General features: G+C 31.4%; 1 protein-coding gene across 1 annotated transcript in view; it reads left to right on the forward strand.

Moving 5' to 3' along the window:
- Positions 1-9,938: 9,938 nt before the first annotated feature.
- Positions 9,939-26,138, forward strand: part of LOC149190901 (floral homeotic protein AGAMOUS-like) — a 184,000-nt gene continuing 167,800 nt past the window's right edge. Inside the window, exons 1-2 of the mRNA XM_089413464.1 lie at positions 9,939-10,094; positions 10,237-10,556. Of these exons, the coding sequence (XP_089269590.1) occupies positions 10,375-10,556 (182 nt within the window). The 5' untranslated portion in view covers positions 9,939-10,094; positions 10,237-10,374. The remainder of the gene's footprint in view (positions 10,095-10,236; positions 10,557-26,138) is intronic.

Consider the following 26,138-nt stretch of genomic DNA (forward strand, 5'->3'; position numbering starts at 1 on the left):
TCTCCTTTAGGAGGAGGATTTGCATTCTATTGTTGGTAAGCTGAAGGCACTAATACTTTAGCTAGACTTGGAACCATTATTCATTCCTACTCAACACCCCATTTCAACTAAAACCTCTTGGGAAATATGTCAATCAATGTTTATTATATTCTATGCATTTTCTTCCTCCTCAGCTTCATAAACATGTTGATCAACAAAATTCCATACCTTTGGCTTTTGGGCCTATTTCTTTTTTCTTTTGGGTTTTTTTTTTTTTTTTTTTACATGAGGACATATGTTTTGTAAGTGTCATGTTTGAAGAGATATACAACATATAAATGTTGTATTTTCAAAGTCCAAATCTTGGGACCACTGAATGCTATTATGAAGTTGGATCATATGATCAGGTAAACATTTAGTAATGTCTACCTCTACACATATCCTTGAAAAAGTAAAAATTCCTTTAGTGACTCTTTATGAATCCACAATTAGAGACTTCCCCAAAGAATTTCCAATCCCTTATAAAAATTTATGATAAAAAAACTAAAAAGGAAGATTATGTAACCTGCCCCAAAATGGCATTTTGGATACCATGATGGAATTAGCATTAAAACCCAGGAAGCATGGAATCATAAAAACACCCACACTACCATAAAACCATGGTCTCTCTTTTAAGGCACAATCCAAATCTTTTGATGTGTCAAATTTTTATAACAAAAATCCCCTGGAACATAAATGAATAACACAATTTTTAGTCCAAGGGGAGAAAATACACTAATGGAGGTCCTCCACATTTAACTACTAAAGAATGAAAATCAGAGTAAAGATCATTAGCCTATGGAAGGTTTACTATCAAAATCAACAACTTCTTCATTTGTTCCATGATATAGGGACCAGGGATATTGGGATGTTGATCAGATTTATTATGTGTTTGAGCCCTTCCTTTGACCACATCCTTGAAAGAGGCTAGACCTTTAGTGTTACTAGATCCAGGACTTCCTCCATATAACCTCATATTTAAGATGATGGATGAATTCTATTTAATTCCATAATATATTAGGTCTTTATAATAATATTGTGCCCCTGTATTTGTATTGTTGTGCCCCATAGAATCCCACTATTGTTATTGTTGAGCCCTTACATTATCATTGTTATGTAGACCATAATTATCTTTTTACCCTTTAGACTCTTATATATACCAAGGATGTATTTTCATTTGAATAATCCAAGAATTGTTCATTTATGTGATGTAAAAGGAGGTTTCCTGCTTGAATAGTCTTATTTTCATCGTTGATCTATCCTTATTTTCGTGATCTGGTTAAATATAATTTAGAATAAGAGAAAGGTATGAATGGAAAAATGATGAAGAGGTGTGGACACTCATTCAAATGTTGTAGCAAGATCCCAATGTATCTAATACATTTATCTAGAAAAATGATTCACTATGATACAAAGATTGCTTATATATGTGTAAGAAATCCCAACTCGAACAAAGGGTCTTCTTGGAAATTGCACACCTCTCTTGCAGGAGGGCACTCAAGATTCTTGGAAACTCATCACAGGGTCAAGAATGATTTTTTTGGGGATGGCCTTAAATATGATATTCAGAATTTTGTGGTAGAATATTTTGTTTGCCAACAAAATAAAATTGAGACAATTAAGACCCTAGGTATTTTACAACCATTATACTTTTAGAGTTAGTGTTGAGAGGAGGTCTTAATGGATTTTATCACATGTTTACCCAATTCTAAAGGAAAGAGCGTAGTCATGGTGGTAATTGATAGAATTACCAAGTATGCACACTTTTATGAATTATCTCATCCTTTCAAATCCATTACAGTCGTCAATTCATTTATGGAAATAGTTCAAAGACTACACGGAAAACCAAAGATTATAATAGGTAACAGGGATCCCATTTTCACTAAAAAAATTGGGCAAAATTATTTTCTTGTCTCGGTAGTCATTTAGCTCATAGCTCATCTTGTGCTCATCTTATCACCCCAATTTGACAATAAAACTGAGATAATGAACAAATGTTTGGAAGGATATCTTTGTTGCTTTGTATCTGATAAACAACACAATGGGTTAAGTGGTTACCTATGGAAAAATGATAATATAACACTTCCTTCCATATCGTAGCAAAAATCACCCCATTTATGGTGCTTTATGGATATCGGCCATCGTCTATCACATTTTATTTAAGAGACAATTCTACATTTCAGGAAGTGGAAGATCACATCGAGCATTAACAACAAGTTCTCCAACTCTTAAAGGATAACCTGACTCTATTGCAGAATCGAATGAAACAACATGAATATCAACATCATGTGAAAGAATTTTCGATGTGGGTGATTGGGTATTTTTATGGCTATAACCATACAAAAAAATGTCCCTCAAGCATGCTAAGAAGGTTAATAAATGACCACCCAAGTACTATGAACCATATAAGGTGTTGCAAACTATTGGTACTATCACATACAAATTGGAGTTGTCTGCATCTTTGCGAGTACACCCAATTTTCCATGTTTCATGCTTAAAGGCGGTTATAGGTGACAAGCTCGCAATACAAAGTATATTGCTAGAACTAGATGAGGAAGGAAAAATAATATTGGAGCCTGGAGTAATCACAAAAACAAGAACGAAATTTAGAGTATCTCATTAAGTAGAATTAATTTACTTGCTGAAGATTCCACATGGGAGGATCATTATTTCATATAGAAGAATCTAGAACTACTTAAGCATTGAGGACAACACTTTTTTGAAGAAGAGAGACATGTTTGACCCCTATAATACTAGTGTAGCCCCCATATTGTTATTATTGAGCCCTTATATTATTATTGTTATGTAGACCCTAAATATATTTTAACCCTTTAGACTCTAAAATATACCAAGGAGGTCTTGTCATTTGAATCATCTAAGAATTGTTCATTTATGTGATGTAAAAGGAGGTTTCCCCCTCGAAGAGGCTTATTTTCAAGTCGTTGATATATCTTTTCTTATGTTTTGTGATATGGTTACATAACATAATCCTACAAATTTGAGTCATATTGCAATGGTTTCCCCACGTAATTAGACTCTTAAACTTTGTTGGAATAGCCATCTTATCTTGAATCTTCTTCTTATGATCTTTAACCATATCCTTATCCCAAACCCTTATGATTACTAATTTCGAAAATAGGGTTTTAGCAACTAATTAAAAATGTGCTTCCAGTGGCAGATATGGGATATGATAGTCAATTTCCCTCATATTTTTGGAAATACACCATGGATCCAAATATTGTTAGGGGATCCATAGAAGAACATATGATGCCACAGATACCAAGTAAAGTAACTTCTTGCGGTCATGTCATCAATCAATTTTACAAAGAGAATGAGGGCCCCACCATACTATCACCCATATCCTAGAGGTGATGTATCATATGTGCATCAGCTATCAGTAAAAAACCATTATTGAGTCTTTGTGTATGCATAACTATTAGCGAGGGAGTGTACCTCCATTCCAGAATAGCTTGAGATAGCCCCATCCTCCGATGAGGGATCATGAACACAGAGCTGACCCCTAGTCAATGAGGTGACAACCAAACTTTGTCCTAAAATACTTCAAAAACATTATAAACTACATTAGTCCCACATTAGATAAACCAATATCTTGGATTGCAAGTGCCATTTGCAACAAGGTCGAGCTAATTCTCAATAATGACGATGTGATAAAAACTGCAGAAAAAAACCCTAACCATCTTGCCAATCCCCTTGAATTCTATTTTTTTACCCACTATTTCATTTATATAACTAGACTAATTTATTTTTAATTAAAAAATATATTTATTCACAAATTAAAAAAAAAAAATGAAAAGATCCATCATTATAAACAAATCCAAATTGTTTTAGTTATTCGCGGTTGATATTTAAACATAAACATTATTCTCCACGGCAAATTACCTTTTACCATTAATTTATTCTAGCACAAAAATGAAGATAATGTAGGATAACATAATTGAAAACAGCGATTTCTTTTTTTATTCTCACGCAAGTGGATTGTACGAAAAATAAGTAAAATATAATGGTCCCAGAAAATCAAATGCGTAGCTGACAGCTTTTACAAATAGTTTGAAAATTTTAAAGACTTTTGTTATTATAAAAATAAAGTTATTAACAAGCTAATTCAAAAAATTACATATAAAAAATGACAATGATAACAACTTTGGAAAATCTAATAATGTTTTTTATTATAAAAACGAATTTAATTGAAAGTTATCTTAAAAATATTATATATAAAATTACCAAGTTGATAATGACACTTTCTTGAATTATTATTTGTAAATAATTATTGTAATCTTATGTTTTCTGAATTACTATTGATAAATAATTATTGTAATATTATGATACATAGATGATGTGTATTTTTTAGATTAATGTGTATGTAATGGTAAATAATTATTGTAATATTGTGATACGTAGATGATGTGTATTTTTGAGATTGATGTTTATGTAATATTTAAAAAAAAATTAGAATGATGTGCATGTAATATTATTATTTTTCATTAACATTAAATAATTTTATATAATTATAAGTTTTTTTTAAATTTTAATGGTGTTTCTATTTAATCTGTTATCAATAATTGTATATAATTATAAAACATTTTAATTGTAAATAACAATTCCACTTAATTTATTTAATGATTGTTTTCCTTTTATAATTATAATGTGTTTTATCTGTTTGTGTTTTTAAATGTATAATACATCAGCTTTATCTTATAAAAATAAATAATTATAGTCAACATGTTGATGATGTGCATTTTATTATTAAAAAACACTTTTAAAATATAATTCAATGTGATTCATACATTTTATAATTATTAAATAATTTTATATAATTAAAAGTTTTTTTAATCTTTAGTGACGTTTTTTATCTAATATGTTATCAATGCGAAATAATAATATATAGTTATACGAGTCAATAACAATTTTACTTAATATATTTAATGAGTTTTTTCCTTTTTAATAGTAATATATCTTTTTTATTTGTAATTTTCAACGTATAACCTATTAATTTTATCTTATACAATTATAATATTTTTTAAATTATTACTAATGATTCTACTACATAATGGATTTCTTCGCATTTAATAATAATGTAAATTATTATTTATTTTTTGTTTTTGATGTTTAATAAAAAGTATTTTATTTATTTAATGTTTTAAATGTATAATAGTGAATACATTACCATTTATTTTTAAAATATATATTTATAGATGTTATTCATGACAGGGAAATTAGGAAATAAAATCAATTATATTTTAAAAAATTATTTAGAATTAATTTATAATTTTGAAAACTAAAATTTATAATTTATAATTAAAAATATTTTGAAATATATTTTTTTCATTAACTTTTTCAAAATTTATTTTCCATTTTTAATATTAAATTTTATATATCGAAAGGTCCACCCATAATTTACATTTACCTAATTAAAATAATAATAATAATAATAATAATAATAATAACCTGCTATAAATTAAACCGTTATAACTTTTAATAAATTTATTATTAAATTATAACAATATCAATAAATTTACATATTAAATACACAATCGTCATTATTTTCGTAATTAAATTAATATCTCATCCTGTTAAAAAATAATGGGAAATTAAGTTTATTATTAATATATACAAAATAAATTAATTTTTTTTAATCCATATGTCATGATTGCATTGCGCATTGCTGCAACATCAATCCCGAGTAAATTATATAATCGTCTCTCCGCCTAGCCCTCTACACTTTACACTCCCATTTTCCTTTATTTTCATGCATATCAATCTTTATGAAAGGTTATATAACTATTATTTGTTATTTATTTTTTTAAATAAGAAACAGATGGAACGAATGAAAATTATATCAAATTTAATTAGGTTAATTCTTACACAATTTTACATATGAAATTTTTGTAGTTCTAGCCATTAAATTAAGGGTCTTTTATATACGATACTTATGGAAAAAATATGGCAAAGAGAATTTGAAACGGCCTGTCTTTAAAGTAAGCCTTTATTCTTTTTAAATGGGTAGAAAGAAAGCTTTTAGTTATTTAATAAAATACATAATTTGGAAGTGTAAAGTATTGAAAATAAGCCATTATTCCTTTTTAATACGTAGAAAGAGAGTTCTGAGTTATTTAATAAAATATAAAATTAATATTTTTACATCTAATAAGTTAATTGTATATAATTTAATAATTTATAGAAAACAATAATCGATAATAATGTTTGTTTAACGCATTATAAAATTGATAAAACTTATTTAATAATTACAAAATATTTTAATAATTATTAAATATTGTATTTATTCTTAAATATAACAGAGATAAAAAATGATCAATTAAACGCATGTGCAGTACTTGTAATATCATACCTAACCATACTCAACAATAGAGAGTGATTCAAACTCTAGGGAATTGTATAAGATGGGGAGTAAATTAAAAGGGGAATGTATATGATATGAAGTATACAATTCATGAGAATATTTTTCAAATGAGAAATGAGTTTAATTAATATGGAGGTTTTTCATGTAATATATAGTAAGGATGTTTTGAAGTGATTTAGATTAGGCTGTTATATTATTTTTCATTTATTTTGATGTTTTTATAATGGAAAATTTGGATGAATCAATTTACAAGTTCATTTTCATAGGTGGATCCTAGTTTGAAGAATTGGGATTTGAAACCATATGGAAGTAGTTTGAGGCATTAAATGATATTTTTTTTGGTCTAAAATCTCTCTCGCACCATATCTCCTTTCTTTTTCTACACATAGATACCTTTATAGTTGTCCAAGAGAGACATCCAATGGAGACCATATGCAAAAGTTATGCCACATGGACGTTTAGCTTCATGTTTCATCCACTTTGATTCAAGATGATTTTGTTTCCAACCATTTCTTAATGGGAAAGGGGATAGCCACATGTAAATTACAAATAAGAATCTAGAACGGTCGAGTTGTAACTCATGTTGAGAGTTAAATTGGTCAAACGGAAACCCTAGTTGGCTATCTTACTCTGTCATAATAGAGCCACTAGGAGGAAAAGGGGTTCCATTCTATTTTCTTACAGATTTTTCTATCACAGAGAAGAGTAGATGAGTGTGAGCTGGGATAGAGTGTAATAGATGGGTTTTACATTTTGTAGCATCCAACTAGCCATATGATCTAGGTGTATATTAGTAGCCACCCGCCAATTCCACTTCGACCCCCACCATTGCTTCTTTAAGTTTTTCAGTTTCCTTAATTGTAGCAGAGTTTACTATTTTTAGCAGTTTTTTGAGTCCTAAACATCTAGAGCCGTTTTGAGGCCCTAAACAACGTTTTTTTTGGGAAATCTACCGCTAGCAATTTTTTGTGTAAAATCATCTTTTGTGTTGTAGTCCTCGGAGAGATCTTTACAATGGGTTATCATGCACATCAAATGGAGATAATATGACCAAGTCGCGACCCCGGGAAGTTTGTTGTCCAACTCACCCCAACGTGGCCCATAGACTCTTGGTGTTACATCTCCTCGAGTTAGGGTTTTGGTTGTTTAGGTTTGCTCTTATTGTTCAATAATAAAAAGGCCCTTGAGCCTCATTGTAATGCAGTTCAGAGGCATGTAGCCGCCACATCTCTTCTCAGAGATAAGCTACCATCACCCTAGTTGGTTTATTTCCATTTCTGTTTGTAAGCATATTTCAGTATTTTACATTAATGAAATGAAGTATTATTTCCGCTGCATCTCTGTGTTTATGGTTATCACTGTAATTTGTTGCGGTCCTATTTAAGTCGGGATCACCATAGGCCTTAAGAATCTCCATAAAGAGTTCCTTCTCCTTTGTATTGACATTATTTTCATGCTAGACTAAAAGGAGTAGAGTAAAATCACCTTCCACCTAAAATTTCTTCCAAAAGGGTTTCTCAAAGCATGTATTTGTGTTCATTGTGGTTGTTGAGTGATTGTATTTAACTTTTTTCTATTTCCTAGATATTCTCTCTTGGATGCATACGCAAAAAAAAAAAAATAACAAATTTAGAATCTAAAAGGAATTAACCCTTCATACTATAGATAATAGTTTATTTTTATATATTTGTTGGGACAAACAATTTATTCGAATACCCATGATAGTTTACAAGTTATATTGGTATTAGAGTAGGTTTATTTGGGTATTTTTGGAAAGTTTCTAGGGATCAGACGTAAGAAGTCATAAAACCCTAGCTATGGCTAATGAATTGATTTATAATAACCCTATAGATCTAATATAGGGGAGGTTTGCATGGCTGGAAACAAATATCACATATATAAATCGTAATGTGAACCTCCTCAAGATGGCCCTAACTCGTAAGCTTAGGATGACAGGAGAAAATGGGTTTTCCATCTTGGACATCATATCAAGAGGGAAAATTGAGGGATTAGGAAGAACAAATCGTGTTTGAGCAACATCAACCATTCACACTCTCTCTTCAAGATGGAAGCAATGGTGGATATCAAGTTGTATCAATGTGACATTCATGTTTTGAAACTAAACCATTGTTTGTAGTAGTTAGAGTCTTATTTTAGTGTTAACCATATAAAGGAGCAAATAAAACTTTCATTTTCCCAAAATGATTCAAAGAGTGGCTTCTCTAAGATTTGAATGATGAGGAGTTTGAAAAGGATTATGAGTTGATCCAATATTCCTACTAAGTCCTAAGACAAACTCACTAAAAAAAGACATAAAACTAGTCATGAACAACTATGCAAAAGACATCCTAGGAAACCCCTTGGTTCTAAATGCTATAATTTTAGTTTTCCTTAATATTTTTTTAATTACCTATTTTATATTTTGATATATTTTATTTTTAATAATATTATATATGTACGAAGTTTCAAAAGAGTATCCTATTTACTAATTATATATATTTTATATTAAATCGCAAATGCACATTGCTTTAAATTTTTTATATATCAGTTTTAATTATTATACACATTTATCCTATAAAATATAGCAATATTTTTATAAATCCATATGTTAATAATTCAATATGATGGTCAAGCTTAAAAACAATGGCTAAAATCGAACCTTTAATTGACTTTTGCTGCATTTTATATTGATACTTAATAAAGATAATATGCATCAATATTTTAAAGAAAATAGCCAATAGATGACTGAAACTTGTTTTCCACTTATAAGAGTTTTCGAATGCTGTGTCCGGTTCTGCTTTTCTCGTTTTGTATTTAACTTTAGATGTTGGAATTGAAGACATCTCAGGGGACACAAAGAACGAGAATCGTGTTCCGTTTATCAAATATATCAACATCTAGTCCCGGACTCCAATAGAGTAACGAGATTTTCTAAATTTCGCCGAAGAATAGACCCTTCGACCATTTTGATGGATATCCGTTTACCGTATAAGAGTGGAGTTGTGTGGTGTATTGCAGGTGGTCAAAGGATTTACTCTATATTATATTCAGATAGACAGAAGACTAGGAGCCTTGTATTTGATTCTATCAAATCAGTAAAGATTAACAGTTCAGGAATAAATCTGTTGTTTTTGACAAATATATTGTATTCGAAGAGAATGGCCAGGAAAACAAGTTCTCTATACGGAGGACGGTGGAGACAGAGATGTCTTGCAATTCACAACTTCTCGAAATATAAGTTAATAAATGTATACAACATCAATTTTATATTGGCCGTTCAGGAATAGATCTGTTATTTTTTTGTATATTATATTCAGATAGACAAAAGAATACGAGCCTCGTATTTAATTCGATTGAATCAGTAAAGATTGGCCGTTTGAGGAATAGATTTGCTATTTTTTTAAATATATTGAATTGGAAGAGAATCCCCGAAAAACAAGAGCACGATGCCGTCCACGGTGGAGACAGATATGCGTTGCAATTCACAACTTCTCGAAATGTTTGGTAATAAATCAATACACCATCAATTTTGTATTCCCAGATGTCCACCGCCCTATAAAATAAAATAAAAATAAAACTAGGCCACACATTTATTAACAGCAGTTTCGGACCCTAGAAAGACTTGACCTCATATTTTCCTGCCTCCATTCCCATCCTCTCGGAAGGGTTTTCTCGTCCGCTTTTCTCTGCTTTGTCTGTAAGTGCTCTCTCTTTCTCTTGCTTGGAAACCCTGAACCTTCAGTCTAAACAAAATGAAGTCCCATCTTTCGGTCTGCCTGAGATTTTGCGTAGGAGATGATATGGCTGCTGCGCTGACTTCCTCTCATCTCTCTCTGCAGGTCGAAAGAACCACCGGTCAGGAGTTCATCCTGGGCATGACAGCTAAGGGCCTTAAAAGGACTAAAGTTGTCTTAACCTAACTGCCACATTGTATGTACGTGTCGCTGGACTGGTATTAGATCAAGTAAAAACACAAGATGGGCCGGGGTAAGATTGAGATAAAGCGGATCGAGAATAGCGCAAATCGGCAAGTGACTTTCTCCAAACGTCGAAACGGATTGTTGAAGAAGGCATATGAACTGTCTGTGCTTTGCGATGCGGAAGTGGCCCTCATCATCTTCTCGAGCCGCGGAAAACTGTATGAGTTCGCCAGTAAGAGGTATGCCGCTTCCAAATTCCCTCTTACCTTTCCTGCACAAATTGAAATGCTATAGTATATAAACTGTTTAGACATATTCCTAATACCGCGCCTAAATAATAAGTAACTTATAGTAGCTTAATATACCTTTACTACTTGCCGTAACCCTAGTTTTATTGGATTTCAATAAGTCCAGAGCCAGGATCTTCGCACCCCTTCTAGAACCAACACTCTAGAATGAATTCACCACCCAGGTTTGCTTTACTTGTCGGGCATACTCAACAAAGTCACCAAAAATCTGGGAGACTGCAGGATCGAACTTCCCCTACATCCACCCTGACCGCTTTATTTTATACCATGATAGCATTGCGTTGCTAAATTTCTCCATGTTCAATTTTCATCTTAAAATAGAAATACCATTTTTCTCATTTGTCCAAATTAACTTGTTCAAACGTTTTAGAAACTACTCATAAAATATTAAATGGTATAATTGACATTTTAAAAATTAATGAAGTGAACGAAGTTCATACACTTCAAAAAGATATAGGTCCTCGAAATAAAAAAATAGAAACAAAATTTATTTTCTCAATATTCATGTGAGAAAATTGACCAATCCAACATCCGCTGACCATGGATTTTCCCTGTGAACCGCAGCGCCTTTGATCAGTTTTAATAAAACTGGACAACCATGATCTTTGACACTCTCTTTGATCAAAGCAAACTAACACCTTTTTCTTTTTGAGAAGCCCTATGCTGATTGAAAATAGCAATAGTTATCCCGCAATTCGCCTGCTACAAGCACTATTCGTTCATATATATATAACTTGCCCAAGAATACGGGAGGTCTCATTTTAAGTCCTGGAAGAGCAGGTGTCGCGCACGCCTGGGAAGTTTACCGACAACTGAAAAAAGTAATACCTTACTGTTGCTCTCTAAACAGAAGAACTTTTTGATAATCTCGGTGAATGGAGGCAATATTGTAGCATGTTTAATGGAGTGAATCCGCAGTTTTGTATCGTGCAGTTTCTGAAGTGCTTAGCCACAAATTCACTTTCATTTTTATTTCAATTTCTTCCAGAGTGTTAAGCGTTTTATTTGAGAATGAAGTCGTTGTAATTATCTTTTTATTAAAATTTATTTATTTAAGAAAGTATGTCTACGGGAGCAGTTGATTTCCTTCCACAAGTTCACTTTCATTTTTATTTCAATTTCTTCCAGAGTGTCAAGCGTTTTATTTGAGAATGAAGTCGTTGTAATTATTTTTTTTTTTAAATTTATTTATTAAGAAAGTATGTCTACGGCAGCAGTTGATTGCCTTCTTTATGGCAGGAAAAATTCAAATTATATATAAAATGTAATAAAAAAATCTCATTTCCCAAGGACAAAAAGGAAAGACAACTTGATTACCTTCTTTATGGTAGGATAAGTTCAAATCATATATATATATACTATATATTTTTTTTAAAAAGATGGCCTTCTTTATGGGAGGAAGAGTTTATATATATATAGATATATATATAAAACAAAATTCAATAAAAAAATAAAAGATTTAAAAAGTCAAAAACTCATTTCCAAAGACAAAAGTAAGGCTCTCCATAACATGTTACATTTTTACTAAATTATTTTTGTATTTATTATTTTTATTTTACTATGGTTATACAATATTGGTATTTTATTTACTAATATAACTATTATATTAGTAAATATAAGTAGATTTGCTTCATATGTTGATTGGCATATAAAAATGGAAAATGGCATATATCAATTATATTTATTATTGTGGTTGTTTTAGTTGTTGATCTATTTGTGTGGGCTGGATTTGTTAACCGTAATTGAGAATGGTTGAAAAAAGTTGATAAATTTGACTATAGTTGAAGAAGTTAACCAAAATTGAATATAGTTGACCGAGTGAGTTTGAAAATAAACGTTCAAATTGACCATGATCAATCATTAATATAACAAATAAATGTTCAATCTATTTAAAGATGTTACATTAATGTTGACCATTATGATTTGATATTAAACATATTTGGCTATTCTAATCATAATTAACCATGCCACATTTAAACATAATTTAACTGTTAATATTAACATTTCTTATTATTATTAATCAATTTTATAAAACTTTTTTATATTTATTTATTTTTCATAACATATTTCCACAATATTAATATTGTATTTATTAAAAATGGGATACAACATCGAGATTCCATTCACTATTAAATATATCTATTACTTTACTAGTTTTTTATAGTTATATATTAAATATAGGATTTTATTATTTTTCATAAATATTTAAACTCTATTAATTTATTCTTATTTAATCGAATTAAGGTTTTTCTGTTCCGGGTGGGTAGTACTCGCTAATGCATCCATGAATTCGATTGAATGAATCTTAAGTAAAGGACTCCCACCCTACATTTAATTTCTTTTTTCGCTATCTACTTTTACTTATGCATTAATAACTATTTTAATTTTTTATCTAGAAAGTAGATAGCACAGAACCAAAATTGGGATGGAAAGTAAAATAACTAGAAAAGCATTTTATGCATATTGTGATTTTTGCACAGGACTTGGTATTGTGTCCATGGTGGGTTATATATATGTAGTAAATGCTAATTCATCCATGGATTCGATCGAATGAAATCTAAGGAAAGAATAGGGACTCCCAAAATACATTTTTTTCATTGTTCACTATCTGCTTATGTATTAACAACTATTTCAATATTTTATCTGGAGAGTTGGTAGCACATAGCTAAGAGTGAAGTAAAATAACTACAAAGCATTTTATACATAGTGTGATTTTTGTAAGTTTGTTTTTATAGTAATAAAAATGGTCAAAATTTTATATTAATTATATTTTTATTAATTTTTATATGTAACTTCTAATATTATTGTATGGTTGGATTTGTTTGTAACTAACTTATTTATAGTAAAACATTGTAGGAAAGTTACATTCGCATTTTATACCAATAGCTTTTTTAATAAATTAAATAAACTATTTTAACAATTTATTATTTTAACAATTTATTATTTAATTTATTGAATTTATTTTATTTTAAAATATTTTCTTTACATAATTTAATATAAATTTGAAATTTAAAATATTTACTTATATTATAAAAAAAAAAAAATCAATCTTAAGTTGAAATACATTGTTCTTCAATTCCAAATTGAATTTTTATAATTAAATAAATAGCTAAGACATTCCTAAATATAATAGGATACACTAAATATAATACAATACACTTAGTTACTAATCATGTTACAAGATATATGTTTCTTTACCTTAATGTCATATTTAATGTATTGCAGATGAAAGTCTTCCCAGAAAAAACCAACGACAAAGTTAATTTCTCACTTCGTTGAGGGTTCCCTAATCATACATTACAAATTCTATATATTTAATGCACCAATAACAAAATATATTTAATGTACCAATAACAAAATTAGGTTGAAGGTTGCAATAATAGGTATAAAGTTCAAATGATAATTATTAAGGAATTTTATATATTGTAAATTCTATATATCTAATGACCGTAGAGCATAGTCATATTAAATATCGGAATTTACAATAAAACCAAACAATAATTAAAATTTTACAATTAAATTAAAATTAATTAAAATAAAATATAAAAGGTATTAAACAAATTATAATTATGAAAACTATAAAATCAACTTATATAAAATATAATATAAATGTATAATATATTAGAAAAATGTAGTTATAATAAATTGAGATGGATCTATATAAAATAAGATATAGAATATATTGGAATATTGTAATTATTCTTTTTAATTATACAAAATGTTTTATAAAAAAAATTGATTAAATAAAATGTTTTATGAAAAAAAAATAATTAAAATATTAGTTTTAGAAAAAATATTTTAAATATTTTTTTTGAATAATTTTGTCTAAAAAATTATTTTTTAAAATTTATATCTCTGTATAATATAAATAATAAGATAAATTTAAAATAAATTCAATATTTAAAAATCACAAAATATATATGGTTCCCAATGATAATTCTTATAATTCATTTGTATGGTCGGTTATGAATTTATTTAGTGTCGTTGAGTATATTTTCCTCTTCAACCTTTTGATATCAAGGAGACTTTAGGAGAAAGTTAAAACGTTTATGAAGAAGTGACGGCGTATGGGTGCACAAATAAGTTAATTGTGCAAGTTGGATAGTCCACATTATTATCATTATCATGAGGTGTGGGTCATGATGAGGTGAGGTGTGGGTCATGATGAGCTGTTTAGGAATTTATTTTAATTTTAGATTTTAAGATATTTTGGAAAAATTGATTTCGCTCCTATCTATTGAACTCTAAAAATTGTTATATTCATTATTGTTCCTCAAATTTCAAAATCCAAGTTTAACTTCTATGTAATGGGTTTCCAATAACAATCAAGACATGGGCATCAATGATGTGGTCGAACACATAGAAGATGTAAATTGAACAGACATAGCAGTAACCATTGTGTACTACAATGGAGATACTCTTGTATTTATAGACAAGCTGCCATTGTCAATGCTCAATTTATTTAGTTTCATAAGGATGCTTTTGTTGGTTTCCATCGAAACTTGGTTTATATTTTATTACTTCTCACTCCACTATAATATAGTTATGGGATTTCATTTTTGGTTGATATGGTGATTTTGGCTGGGAATTGAAGTGATTTTTTTTGTGAATTTGGTGGAGCACTAAATTGGTGTGCTTGAAGGTACTAAAGGTGTATACTTCCATTTTAGAAGCTTTGAAGTTGTGGAGACTTGTAAAATTATTTGAGCATAATTAAGGGCCCAACTTAATAATAATTTCATAAACTTGCAAGAATTGAAAAAGAAAATTGGAAGAGAGAATGAATTACATATTTTCAATACATAAAGCAGTTGTGTTAAGCTTAACTGCATGCAAGCACTAAATCTAACTAAAGCTAAGTGTGATTTATGCTATGTCATTATGCATGTACACCACATGCAAGCATTAAAGCTAACTAAAACTAAGTGTGTTTTATGCTATGCTAATGTGCATGTACAACAGCATGGCCCCTTAAGCATAAATTAGGTGAGTATGATGCAAGATAGATGAGACTCGGTGGTAAGTCCATTTTAGGTACCCATGTATAATGCATGAGAGAAGAAAGGGAAAGCCAGTGGGAACAAAACCTCCCCTCACAATCAAATTCAAAATCAAAAGAAAATAAAATTGCTAGGTAGTTGTGTCCTTCACCCCCGAGATCATCCCGCAAAAAGTGAAACTTCTACTCATTGAAATTCATGGTGAAGATGTCGGTAGTTTGCTCGGAATTGGGATAGTATTGTAGATCAATGATACCATAATGAATCAATCCTCTAATGTAATGCACGTGGATCCCAATACATTTGGTCTACTACCATTGCACTAGATTTCTGCAAAACTTCAACGTACTCTTATTGTTGTAACTTATGACAATCAAACAATTGAAAATGATACCAATCTCAAAAATGAAATGTTGTGACCAAATGGCCAGAATGATTTCATTGAATGCTCCTCCATACTCGATCTTTGTTGATGGTAAAGTAGTGGCAATTTTCTTCTTTATTAACAAACAAATAGGGAAAGATCTCAAACTAAGTACATAGATGGAAGTGCAGTCCTCTACAAATAGATCTGGAGGGACAAACTTCCTTTTTGGAGGTAGAGTTATCAACTCCCGTATTTGGATCAACGACTGATTCTCCTTATCCAAGGTTGCATATCGATATAAATTCCTTGCACATTCAACACGTGTTTGATGATTATATGCATGCACTATGTATACATGCATGGGAATTGATTGATCCATAGTTAAGAGTACATGTAGAGAATCATGAATTGAGACCTTTTCATACTTGTATCATTAACATCATCAATAGTGGAGGAATCCAAGTCCTCTTCTATGTTTTCGAAAATAGTGTCTCCATCTATAACATAGTCTTCATCACCTATGGAGGAAGATATTTTCTCATGTGAAACATCCTCATTAGCGTATAGGATAAAATTCTCATCTATAATAGATTCACCAACAACAGAAGAACCATAGTCTTCATGTGTAACATTGTCTCAAGAATACTTGTTCATGTTGTTGAAGAAGTCTTCACTAGTTTCATGACTTCTATGATAGATTGAGCTCTCTCTCTCCAAATGTTATTATTCAAGATAATATTCATCACCATTTAATCCTTTCAATGTAGTCCATATTTCATGTCATGTTTCAATATATATGATTTGATAAATAATATCATGAGACAGAGATAGACATAACCTTCCATAGGTCATGTTAGATTTGTTAACCCAATCAAACTTCTCATCGTCTGACATTGGTTATATCTTAATTCCCATGACTCTCTAGTACAAGCCTTTTCTCCTAATATGAAGAAAAAATATCGGCTTCCATTCATATTAATTGTATGGAGTGAGAATCGTGGAAGATGGGATTCCATTCTTTCACCAATTCATTTCTCTGGTAACATTCAACACTTCCAATTCGTGGAAAACTATGGCACTTTCAATATCCCAACAATATCTAATAATTTGATCTTCAAACTAGAAAAAAAAATGTTCATGCACCTTCTCCAAGCCCCTCGCTGCTTAGATACCATGTAAAATGATTAGAGCACAAGTAAGGACCTAAATGAAGAATAATTGCATAAACTTGCAAGAATTGAAAAAGAAAGTTGGAAGAGAGAATGACTTTTGTATATTCAGTACCTAAAGAAAATATGTTAAGTTTAACTGCACATAAACAATAAAGCTAACTAAATCCAATAAATCTAAGTGTGATTTATGCTATGTTAATGCTCACGTACACCACATTCAAGCACTAAATCTAACTCATGCTATGTGTGCCTTATGCTATATTAATGTGCATGTATACCAACAAGATTTTTTCCACAACTACCACTGAAGGAGACATGTTGTGTTGCTAGCAAGAGAGCATAGGCACTACCCCTTGTAAGGAAATTCGTAGCCACCAAAATAGGTGTAATTGTCTCAAAGGAAATATGTTCGTCTGCTGGTAGTGTAGGAAGAATTAGAGAAGCATTCATGGAATCATCGTAAGCCTCAAAATCTTTGTTTTCTCTTTGCATATTAGCCTCCTGCTCTCTTGTATTAATGGAGGGACTATTTTTTATGGCTCTATTATGCAAAATTTGAATTCATTTTGACATGAAATGATGGAATACATTTAAGGATAAGGAGAATACTAACGATTTTGTTTTTCTCAATTCTACGATTTTTTGGTAGGTTTGAATTCTATTATTTTTTTCGTACTGAAATATATGAATGATAATGAAAAGGACTTACACAACTTAATAAGGCTGGGAAATATTTAATTTTTCTTTAGATTTTATGGTTTTTGAAGGAATTTTCTTAGACATGTCTATTTATTGAGGGCAAAGAAGAATTTGTTGGAGAATATTTTTTTTTTAGTTAGGCACTTCATATTATGTTAAATGAGTATTATATAGATTAAAAGTTTCCTACTATGGTCTACCTGAATACTAAAAACATAAGATCAAATTCTTGAGTTTGCTAAGACCTCATCTAAGTAGAGAATCTTTTAAATAAAAATTTATAAAGACAGACAAGGTGTGTTATATCTTGACATACATCAACATCAAAAGAAAAAGAAAAACTAGTAGTAATTCAACCCAAAATGTATTGATTCAAGACAACTATTAACAGAATATCCAAGCATCCACGTTAGTTTCTCACTATCCTCATATGAGGAGAAGGAGATGTTGGATGATCTCATGGCTAGAATGATTATCTTGTTACGTAGCCTCTCAATTTTTTCTTCCAGTTCTCCCAACATGATATAATTATCTTGCTGAGTCATCTTGTAGCTCCCTATACTTCCTGCAGTATTCAAATTATGTTTAATCTTGTGCAAGCTTTAAATCATGATTGATGAAGGGATGCCAATGGATGCAATGCGCCATCTATAGTGGGATCTATAACCTCCTTTCAAGTGAGCCGGTTTCATATCAAGGCAGGAGAATTGTTGCTCATGTGCACCCTCCTTGGGGGCATAACAATATTGCTCAAGGCATTATATATCATCATGTCACTAGTGGGAATTTGAACCTATGTAGGGAAGATAACAACCATTCCACCAAACCACACAAGATAACCCCGATTGATAAAGAATTTGGTGATTTTGCCTCGGGCCTAAATCGTAAAAGGTGTATTATAATTTAGATAATAAAAATAATTGTTTATGGTTGACTCTTTATTTTAGGAAAGGTTACTAAGTTTCAAGAAAATATTTTGGAATATATATTTGATAAAGGATAAGCGTATATATGTTGTACTTTATATCTTGACAAGAAAACATGAATTATTGGACACTATGAAATGTGTAAAGGAATAAGAAACTTATAGTGTATTAATCAAGAAATTGACATATTTTAGAAAAATCATGATCACCTTATTCAAGAGATATACATGTTACAAAAAAATTGAAATTTCACTAAGGGGGAAATCCGTTGAACTCAAAGTAATAGGATTTATCGATAATTTGTTGGCTTCACTATACAACACCTAAATGAACTAGAAGAAACGTTGAAAGAAAGGATAGAATCATTAGATGAAAGGGTGATTCATATTTGAAACTACAAGATGAAAAATACCAAATGATAAAATCATTGAAATAAGACTTGCTGGCAAAGGAATGTGTGTTGTCAACAAGAAAAGCTGAAGTGAAAAAGGAAAGAGTAGCAATGTATTCTATGATACAAATTATTTGATTGATAGTTATTGTGAGCTCATTAAATCAATTGATGTTAGTAAGGATGACATGCATATGTATTTCTCATGATATGAGACACACAATGATGATCCCAGTGATATTTCGGAAGTGGACCTCATGAAATTGATTTTATTGAATTATAGACAAAAGGAGCCAGGTCCGAACTCATGAAGAAAATGGGTTTTGATGTAAAACGTTTTAGCAAAAATATGTAAGTTATCATGAAGCTCACAGAAATATGTAATAACAATCAAGTCCAATGAAGCTTGGGATATTTTGCAGATGAGATATATTGAAAGAGGAAGAAATGCCCATTAGGATGAAGCTATGATTCGTTAGGATGAAGCTAAGTCATAACAATGTAGTTGTTCATAAATAAATTGTTGTAATAGAATATTTCACCTATGCAAAATTAATTGTTGATGCTGTAAAGAGCCTTCTTGAAGCAAACGAAGATAAATAGTATTTAGAGACTATACTTGTTCTTTTTTACTTAGTAAGACCCATGTGTATATGAAGATATACATGATCAAATTGAAATTGATCTTAAGTGTTGTATCTGTAGCTGAGAAGTATGAAGATATATATGATCAAATTGAAATTGATGTAAGTGTTATAAGTGTAGCTGAGAAGTAAACCACTAGGCCATCATGTTTTTTTTAACTCATAGAGACATTGACAATGTAATATTTAGGCTAAAAATTAACAATCGTAATAGTCAGAAAAAGAGTTACAAGAATTTAATTAACTTAATGATACAAAGTTATAAAAAAAAATGATGTACCTCATCCTAACTAGATCTACTATATATTTTTTAAAAGAATTCTGTAAAAGAATTTTTTACATAATTCTTGTTGGATTTATACATCCTTTTCCTAAGCAATGAAATAAATTCATGTTTGAAAGTTGTAGCTCCTCTAACTATTCTTATGTGCCACGTTGGGATTAAGGTGATGAAGAAAATTGAAGACTGGACATGTGCAGTGTTGGAATTATGATAAATTTGTTGCCCTTAATGACAACTCACATATATGATACCCAAAAAAGAATTAGTGATGTATGATGACAGTTCATAGTGCAACAGGTCAATTAAGAGGTAACAACAAAGGGTTACAGATTAGACTCCAAAGATTGAAGAAAGAGAATAGATTAAGGAGTATACGTTGGTGCACTTAGTCGAAGTCGTGTATACAAGCAGGTTCACTATACAAAAAGAGCGTGTACGTATGAACACACTCTCAAAGAAGGAAAAGCGTGTATGGGATGGAAAACTAAGATTACAGAATACCAGGGGTTCCTACCATGTTATTGACCCATGGTAACGACAAAGAATATTGATACCATCAAAGAATACTAGTAGAAAAACTATGGTTTTGGTTCGAGGTATTGGAAAAGGACCTAAGTATATAAGAAGGAGAAGATGAAAGGGCTAAGCATGCAAGTAATGAATATCTTATGAAGAGTTAGATAAAAAGAAAATATGTATTTTATGGGTTTTAGACGTTGTGTTTGATCTAAACTAAGTATGCACCTAAGCATTTGATGATTAATGAGATCTAATGATGGATCAGGATCATAAGACCTGAAATGAATGATCATTTTGTGGTCTGATAATGCATAATCTAGATCTGATTGGTAACACATGTTATGATCTGAGTATAGGTGAAGTCTGGAATAGCTGAGAAGTTATAAGTATTCATATGCAGATCTATATGTTGGTTCGCCTTGGTGAAGGCATGTATACACGCTGGTTCGACACGTAGAAGTAGCGTATACACTATGAAATATAATGTTTGAAGTTGCAGTAGGTTCTGGTTGTTGATGCAGAGTTCTGCTTTCAGCTCTGTTTTCTGGTGACAGTGATCTGATGGATCCATTATGAAAATTGGATGAAACATGGCATTCATATTGTGTTGTTGTGTACTAGATGTATCCAGTCTGAATATTTATGAAACGTGGCCCCTGGAGGAAGAGTGAAGCTAGTAGCCTTCTGTAGGCTGACACCTATGTACTGGTAAACATATCCGCCAGTACAAGAGCCAAGGGGTTGGAGCTCCCTTTCAATAGCAGCTAGAGAACGAGTGAAGGTTGGAGCCTTCTGTAGGATGGCACATACGTACTGGTAAACATATTGGCCAGTATAAGAGATAGGGTGTTGAAGCTCCCTTACAGTATCAGCTAGAGAACAAGTGAAGGTTGGATCTTTCTGTAGGCTGGAGCCTACATACTGTTAAGCATATCGGCTAGTACAAGAGCTATAGGGTTGTAGCTCCCTTCCAATAGAAGCTAGAGAATGAGAGAAGGTTGTAGCCTTCTGCAGGTGGGTACCTGCGTACTGGTATGAGTCTGCACTAGTACAAGATTGTAAACAGATTTTTCTTATATTAAAAGAAGACAGAGATGACAACAACAAGTGGTTTTTCTCCTCCATTGGGTTTCCACCTTAACTCTTGGTGTTCATGTGTGTTTCTTATGTGTGATGGATTATTTTGTTATTACTACACATGGTTATTGTTTAATGGTTAATAAAGTATTGATGCATTTATTAGATATCAACATATGATGAATTAATTGAATCATAAGTTCACTGGATATACGCTGGTTGCCTTAAGAACAGTGGCGTGCACATGTGAGTTCCCTTCTCTGAAGTAGCATATATAAATCTGATTACAAAATAAAAAAGTTATTGATTTTTTAATACTGATTCACACGCCCCACCCCCTCTTAGTATTATTTCCAACAATTGGTATCAGAGTAGGTCCTTTGGCAGAATCTTGATCGCTTGAAGGAGATCTGTTGAGAAAATGGGAAAGAAGCAAAAGAGGAAAGCACCTTAGAAGAAGAATATATTTGAAAGGAACAATGACAGTAGGAGAGACAATTGGCCATTAGGTGGAAGCAAGCGTTCAGATTCAGAATCCCCTGAGATTGAAGATGAATAAGCAAAATAAGTATCAGGTACAAATTTTTGATTTTCTATTGATACTTTTCATTGTTCATGCAATGTTGAAGATATTTAAAGTGATAGTGAAAGAAATATAGAGGCAGAAGTGAAAATACTCATAGATGAAATTAGAGATCAACAAGATCTATTTAAAAAAAGGGAGTGTGTTTTCAAAGAAGAATTTACTAGATTGAAAGCTCAGTTGGAGGAAGGAAACAAATTAAGAAAGCAATACAAGGAAAAGGAAGGTCAATGTCAAAATATGCAGGATGAAGTGACATCATTAAGAAATGAAGTAAATTAAAAGAGTACAACAATCAAGGGACTTAAAGATAGATCCAATTACTATGAATGTCTTGAAGCTAAGATCTTCTCTTTAAAAGAATATCTTGAAAATTCAAATAAGCAAAATAAAGAACTACCTCAAGCAAATGAAGAACATGAAAATGAGATTCTCAAATTAAGACAAAAAGTGGAAGAAGGAAGAAAGGCTAAAGAAACCATGAAGAACCAATATCTGGAAAAGGAAGAGAAATATCAGGTTGAGGTAAATAGCTTATAAGGTAAATTAGAAGAAAAGGATAGATTGTTACAATTTCAAGATAGTACTAAGATTTTGGATAATATTCTTAGTAGTCAAAGGTCTCCTACCATCAAAACTAGTCTTGGCTTTCATGTATTTGTTGAAGGTGAATCTGACTCACAAGATGAGGCAAGGAAATCTAATGCAAATTTTGAAATGATCAACGAGGAGATAAGAGGTCAACCCCATCAACAACCAAGGAAAGAAAGTATTAAAAGTAAGTCATTTACTCCTAACTATGGAAGTTTTAATCAAATAAATAATGTTGAATGTTCTATATGTCATAATTTTGGACATGTTGTAGCCAGATGCAAAAGTAAAATGTTTCAAGCTAATAATTGTCTCGTGGAAAGATCATCAACTTCCAGGTACTTTAAGGGATTTTTTTTCTTGCAATATGTTTGGTAAAAAACTCCATTGGTTGTTATAGAAGTAATATGAAACATATAAGATGTTATACTTGTAACAAGTTTGGGAATATAAAAAAATAATGCAGGAGCAAATTTCGAGAAACATACCCAAAGGAACAAACATCATCACACTCCAAGGTATGGAAGAAGAAGGAATTACAGTTAGAAAGATGTGGCATAGCTCAATTTACAGACATAACAAACTCAGGAGGAACTGAAAGTATGAAAGTTCAGGGTTCTAATTCTCATACGTAGTTATCATGAAGACAAGTTGTCTATATACACGAGTTAGAAGCTGCACAGTCGCGTATAAGTTGGTTTGATGAAGAAGCAGTGGGACAGACTCAAGAAAAGGGGTCTGATATAGTTCAGTCAATTGTTAATTATCTTTTCTGTTTTGATTGATGATGATTACAGTCTATTGATGATATGTAGAAGTGCTTTTGGCCCTCATAAATTGTTAATGACTTGATCAATAACTGGTCGATGGTGATGCCTTGATGATTCTTGCTGACAAATGCAATGATCAAATCTGACAGTCAACAATTGGCATAGGTTCAGGGGGAGCATATGCTTCTAATAATGCATTGTTGGAATTATATTAGAAGACCTTGGTACATGATGATTCAGATGACTCTTTTGATGATGGACATATACAGGTTATTGATCTTGATGCTTCTGACAGATACTTATGATGCAGATCATATATGGTGTATGATAGTTGTTGATCACTATCATGGTCTTGTTTAAATTGTTGATCCTTGTTATAAATATCATGTATATCAATTGATGTAAAGGTCATGTAAATACCTATGATGTAATAATTGTTATATTCAGTCATGTAAGGAATTTTGAGATCATGTCAAATTTGGTATATCCCCACTTGATTGAGTGATTGATGTATGTAGGAGTCATTTGTGATAGAAATGGTCATACTCACATAGTTGAGTTATAGAGTCATGTTATTCTATTGAAAATATATTTTCAGGATCTACATGTGCTCAGGGGGAGCATGGATAGCATAGTGCATCTCTAAGGGGGAGAATATCTTGGTCCACCCTTTGCCCTTGATGTCAAAGGGGGAGAGTATCTTGGTGTTGTTTGATATATCTAATGGGTTCTATAGCTTGACATAGTAAACACCAATATGGTTTTCATCAAGTCCAAAGGGGGAGATTGTTGGCATTGTGATACAGGTGTTGCCCTTGATGGAAACTCACATATATGATACCCAGAAATCAATCAGTAATGTATGATGACATTTCACAGTGCAATGGGTCAATTCAAAGGTAATAGAAAAGGATTACAGATCAAACTCCAGAGATTGAAGAAAGAGAATAGTTTAAGAAGTATACGCTGGTTCACCTAGTTGAATTCGTGTATACAAGCGGGTTCATTGTACAAAAAGAGTGTATACATATGCACACACTCTCACAGAAGGAAAAGCACATATGGGATGGAAAACTAAGATAAAAGAATACCACGGGTTCTTACCATGGTATTGACCCATTGTAATGAGTGCAGCAAAGAATATTGATACCATCAAGGATTACTAGGAGCATAACTATGTTTTCATCTGAGGTATTGGAAAAGGATCTAAGTATATAAGAAGGAGAAGATCAAAGGGATAAGCATGCAAGTAATGAATATCTTATGAAGAGTTAGATCAAAAGAAAATATGCATTTTAAGGGTTTTAGATGTTGTGCTTGATTTGAACTAAGTATGCACCTAAGTGTTTGGTGATGGATGAGATCTAATGATGGATGAAGATCATAAGACTTGAAATGAATTATCATTTTGTGGTCTGATAATGGATAATCTAGATCTGATTACTAACACATGTTATGATCCGATAGGTGAAATCTAGAATAGCTGTGAAGTTATAAGTATTCATATGCAGATCTATACGCTGGTTCGCCTTGGTGAAGGCATGTATACACGCTGGTTCAGCACTTAGAAGTAGTGTATACACTAATAAATATGATGTTTGAAGTTGCAATATGTTATGGTTGTTGATGCAGAGTTATAGGTTTAGCTCTATTTTCCAGTGACAATGATCTAATTGTTCAGATTGATTGATGTGTTTTAGTGATTGGTTGTATTGCAGTGGTGATTGATTTTGAGCTTCAATGTTACTGACGGGTCCAGTATAAAAACTGGATGAAACATGGCCTTCATATTGTGTTGTTGTGTATCAGGAGTATCCAGTCTGAAAATTTATGAAACATGGTCCTTGGAGGAAGAGTGAAGATAGTAGCCTTACATAGGTCGACGCCTATGTACTGGTAAACATATCCTCCAGTACAAGAGATAGGAGGTTGGAGCTCCCTTCTAGTAGCATCTGGAGAATGAGTGAAGGTTGGAGCTTTCTGTAGGCCGACGCCTACGTACTGGTAAACATATCAGTCGGTACAAGATTCAAGGGATTGGAGCTCCTTTCTAGTAGCCGCTAGAGAACGAGTGAAGGTTGGAGCCTTCTGTAGGCCGGTGTCTACATATTGGTAAGCATATCGACTAGTACAAGAGCTAGTGGGTTGTAGCTCCCTTCTAGTAGAAGCTAGGGAATGAGAGAAGGTTGTATCTTTCTACAGGTGGGTGCCTGTGTACTGGTATGAATCTCCATTAGTGCAAGATTGTAAACATATTTTTCTTATATTAGAAAAAGACAAAGACGACATCAGCAAATGGTTTTTCTCCCACATTTGGTTTCCACCTTAAATATTGGTGTTCATGTGTGTTGCTTATGCGTGATGGTTTATTATGTTATTACTTCACAAGGATACTGTTTAATGGTTAATAAAGTATTGATGCGCTCATTAAAGATCAACATATGATGAATTAACTGAACCATAAGTTCACTAGATATAAGTTGGTTTCCAT

Source organism: Pinus tabuliformis, chromosome 3_1 (genome assembly GCF_031772625.1).
Source record: "Pinus tabuliformis cultivar Carrire ecotype Pingquan chromosome 3_1, CPIR1, whole genome shotgun sequence".
Taxonomy (NCBI): domain Eukaryota; kingdom Viridiplantae; phylum Streptophyta; class Pinopsida; order Pinales; family Pinaceae; genus Pinus; species Pinus tabuliformis.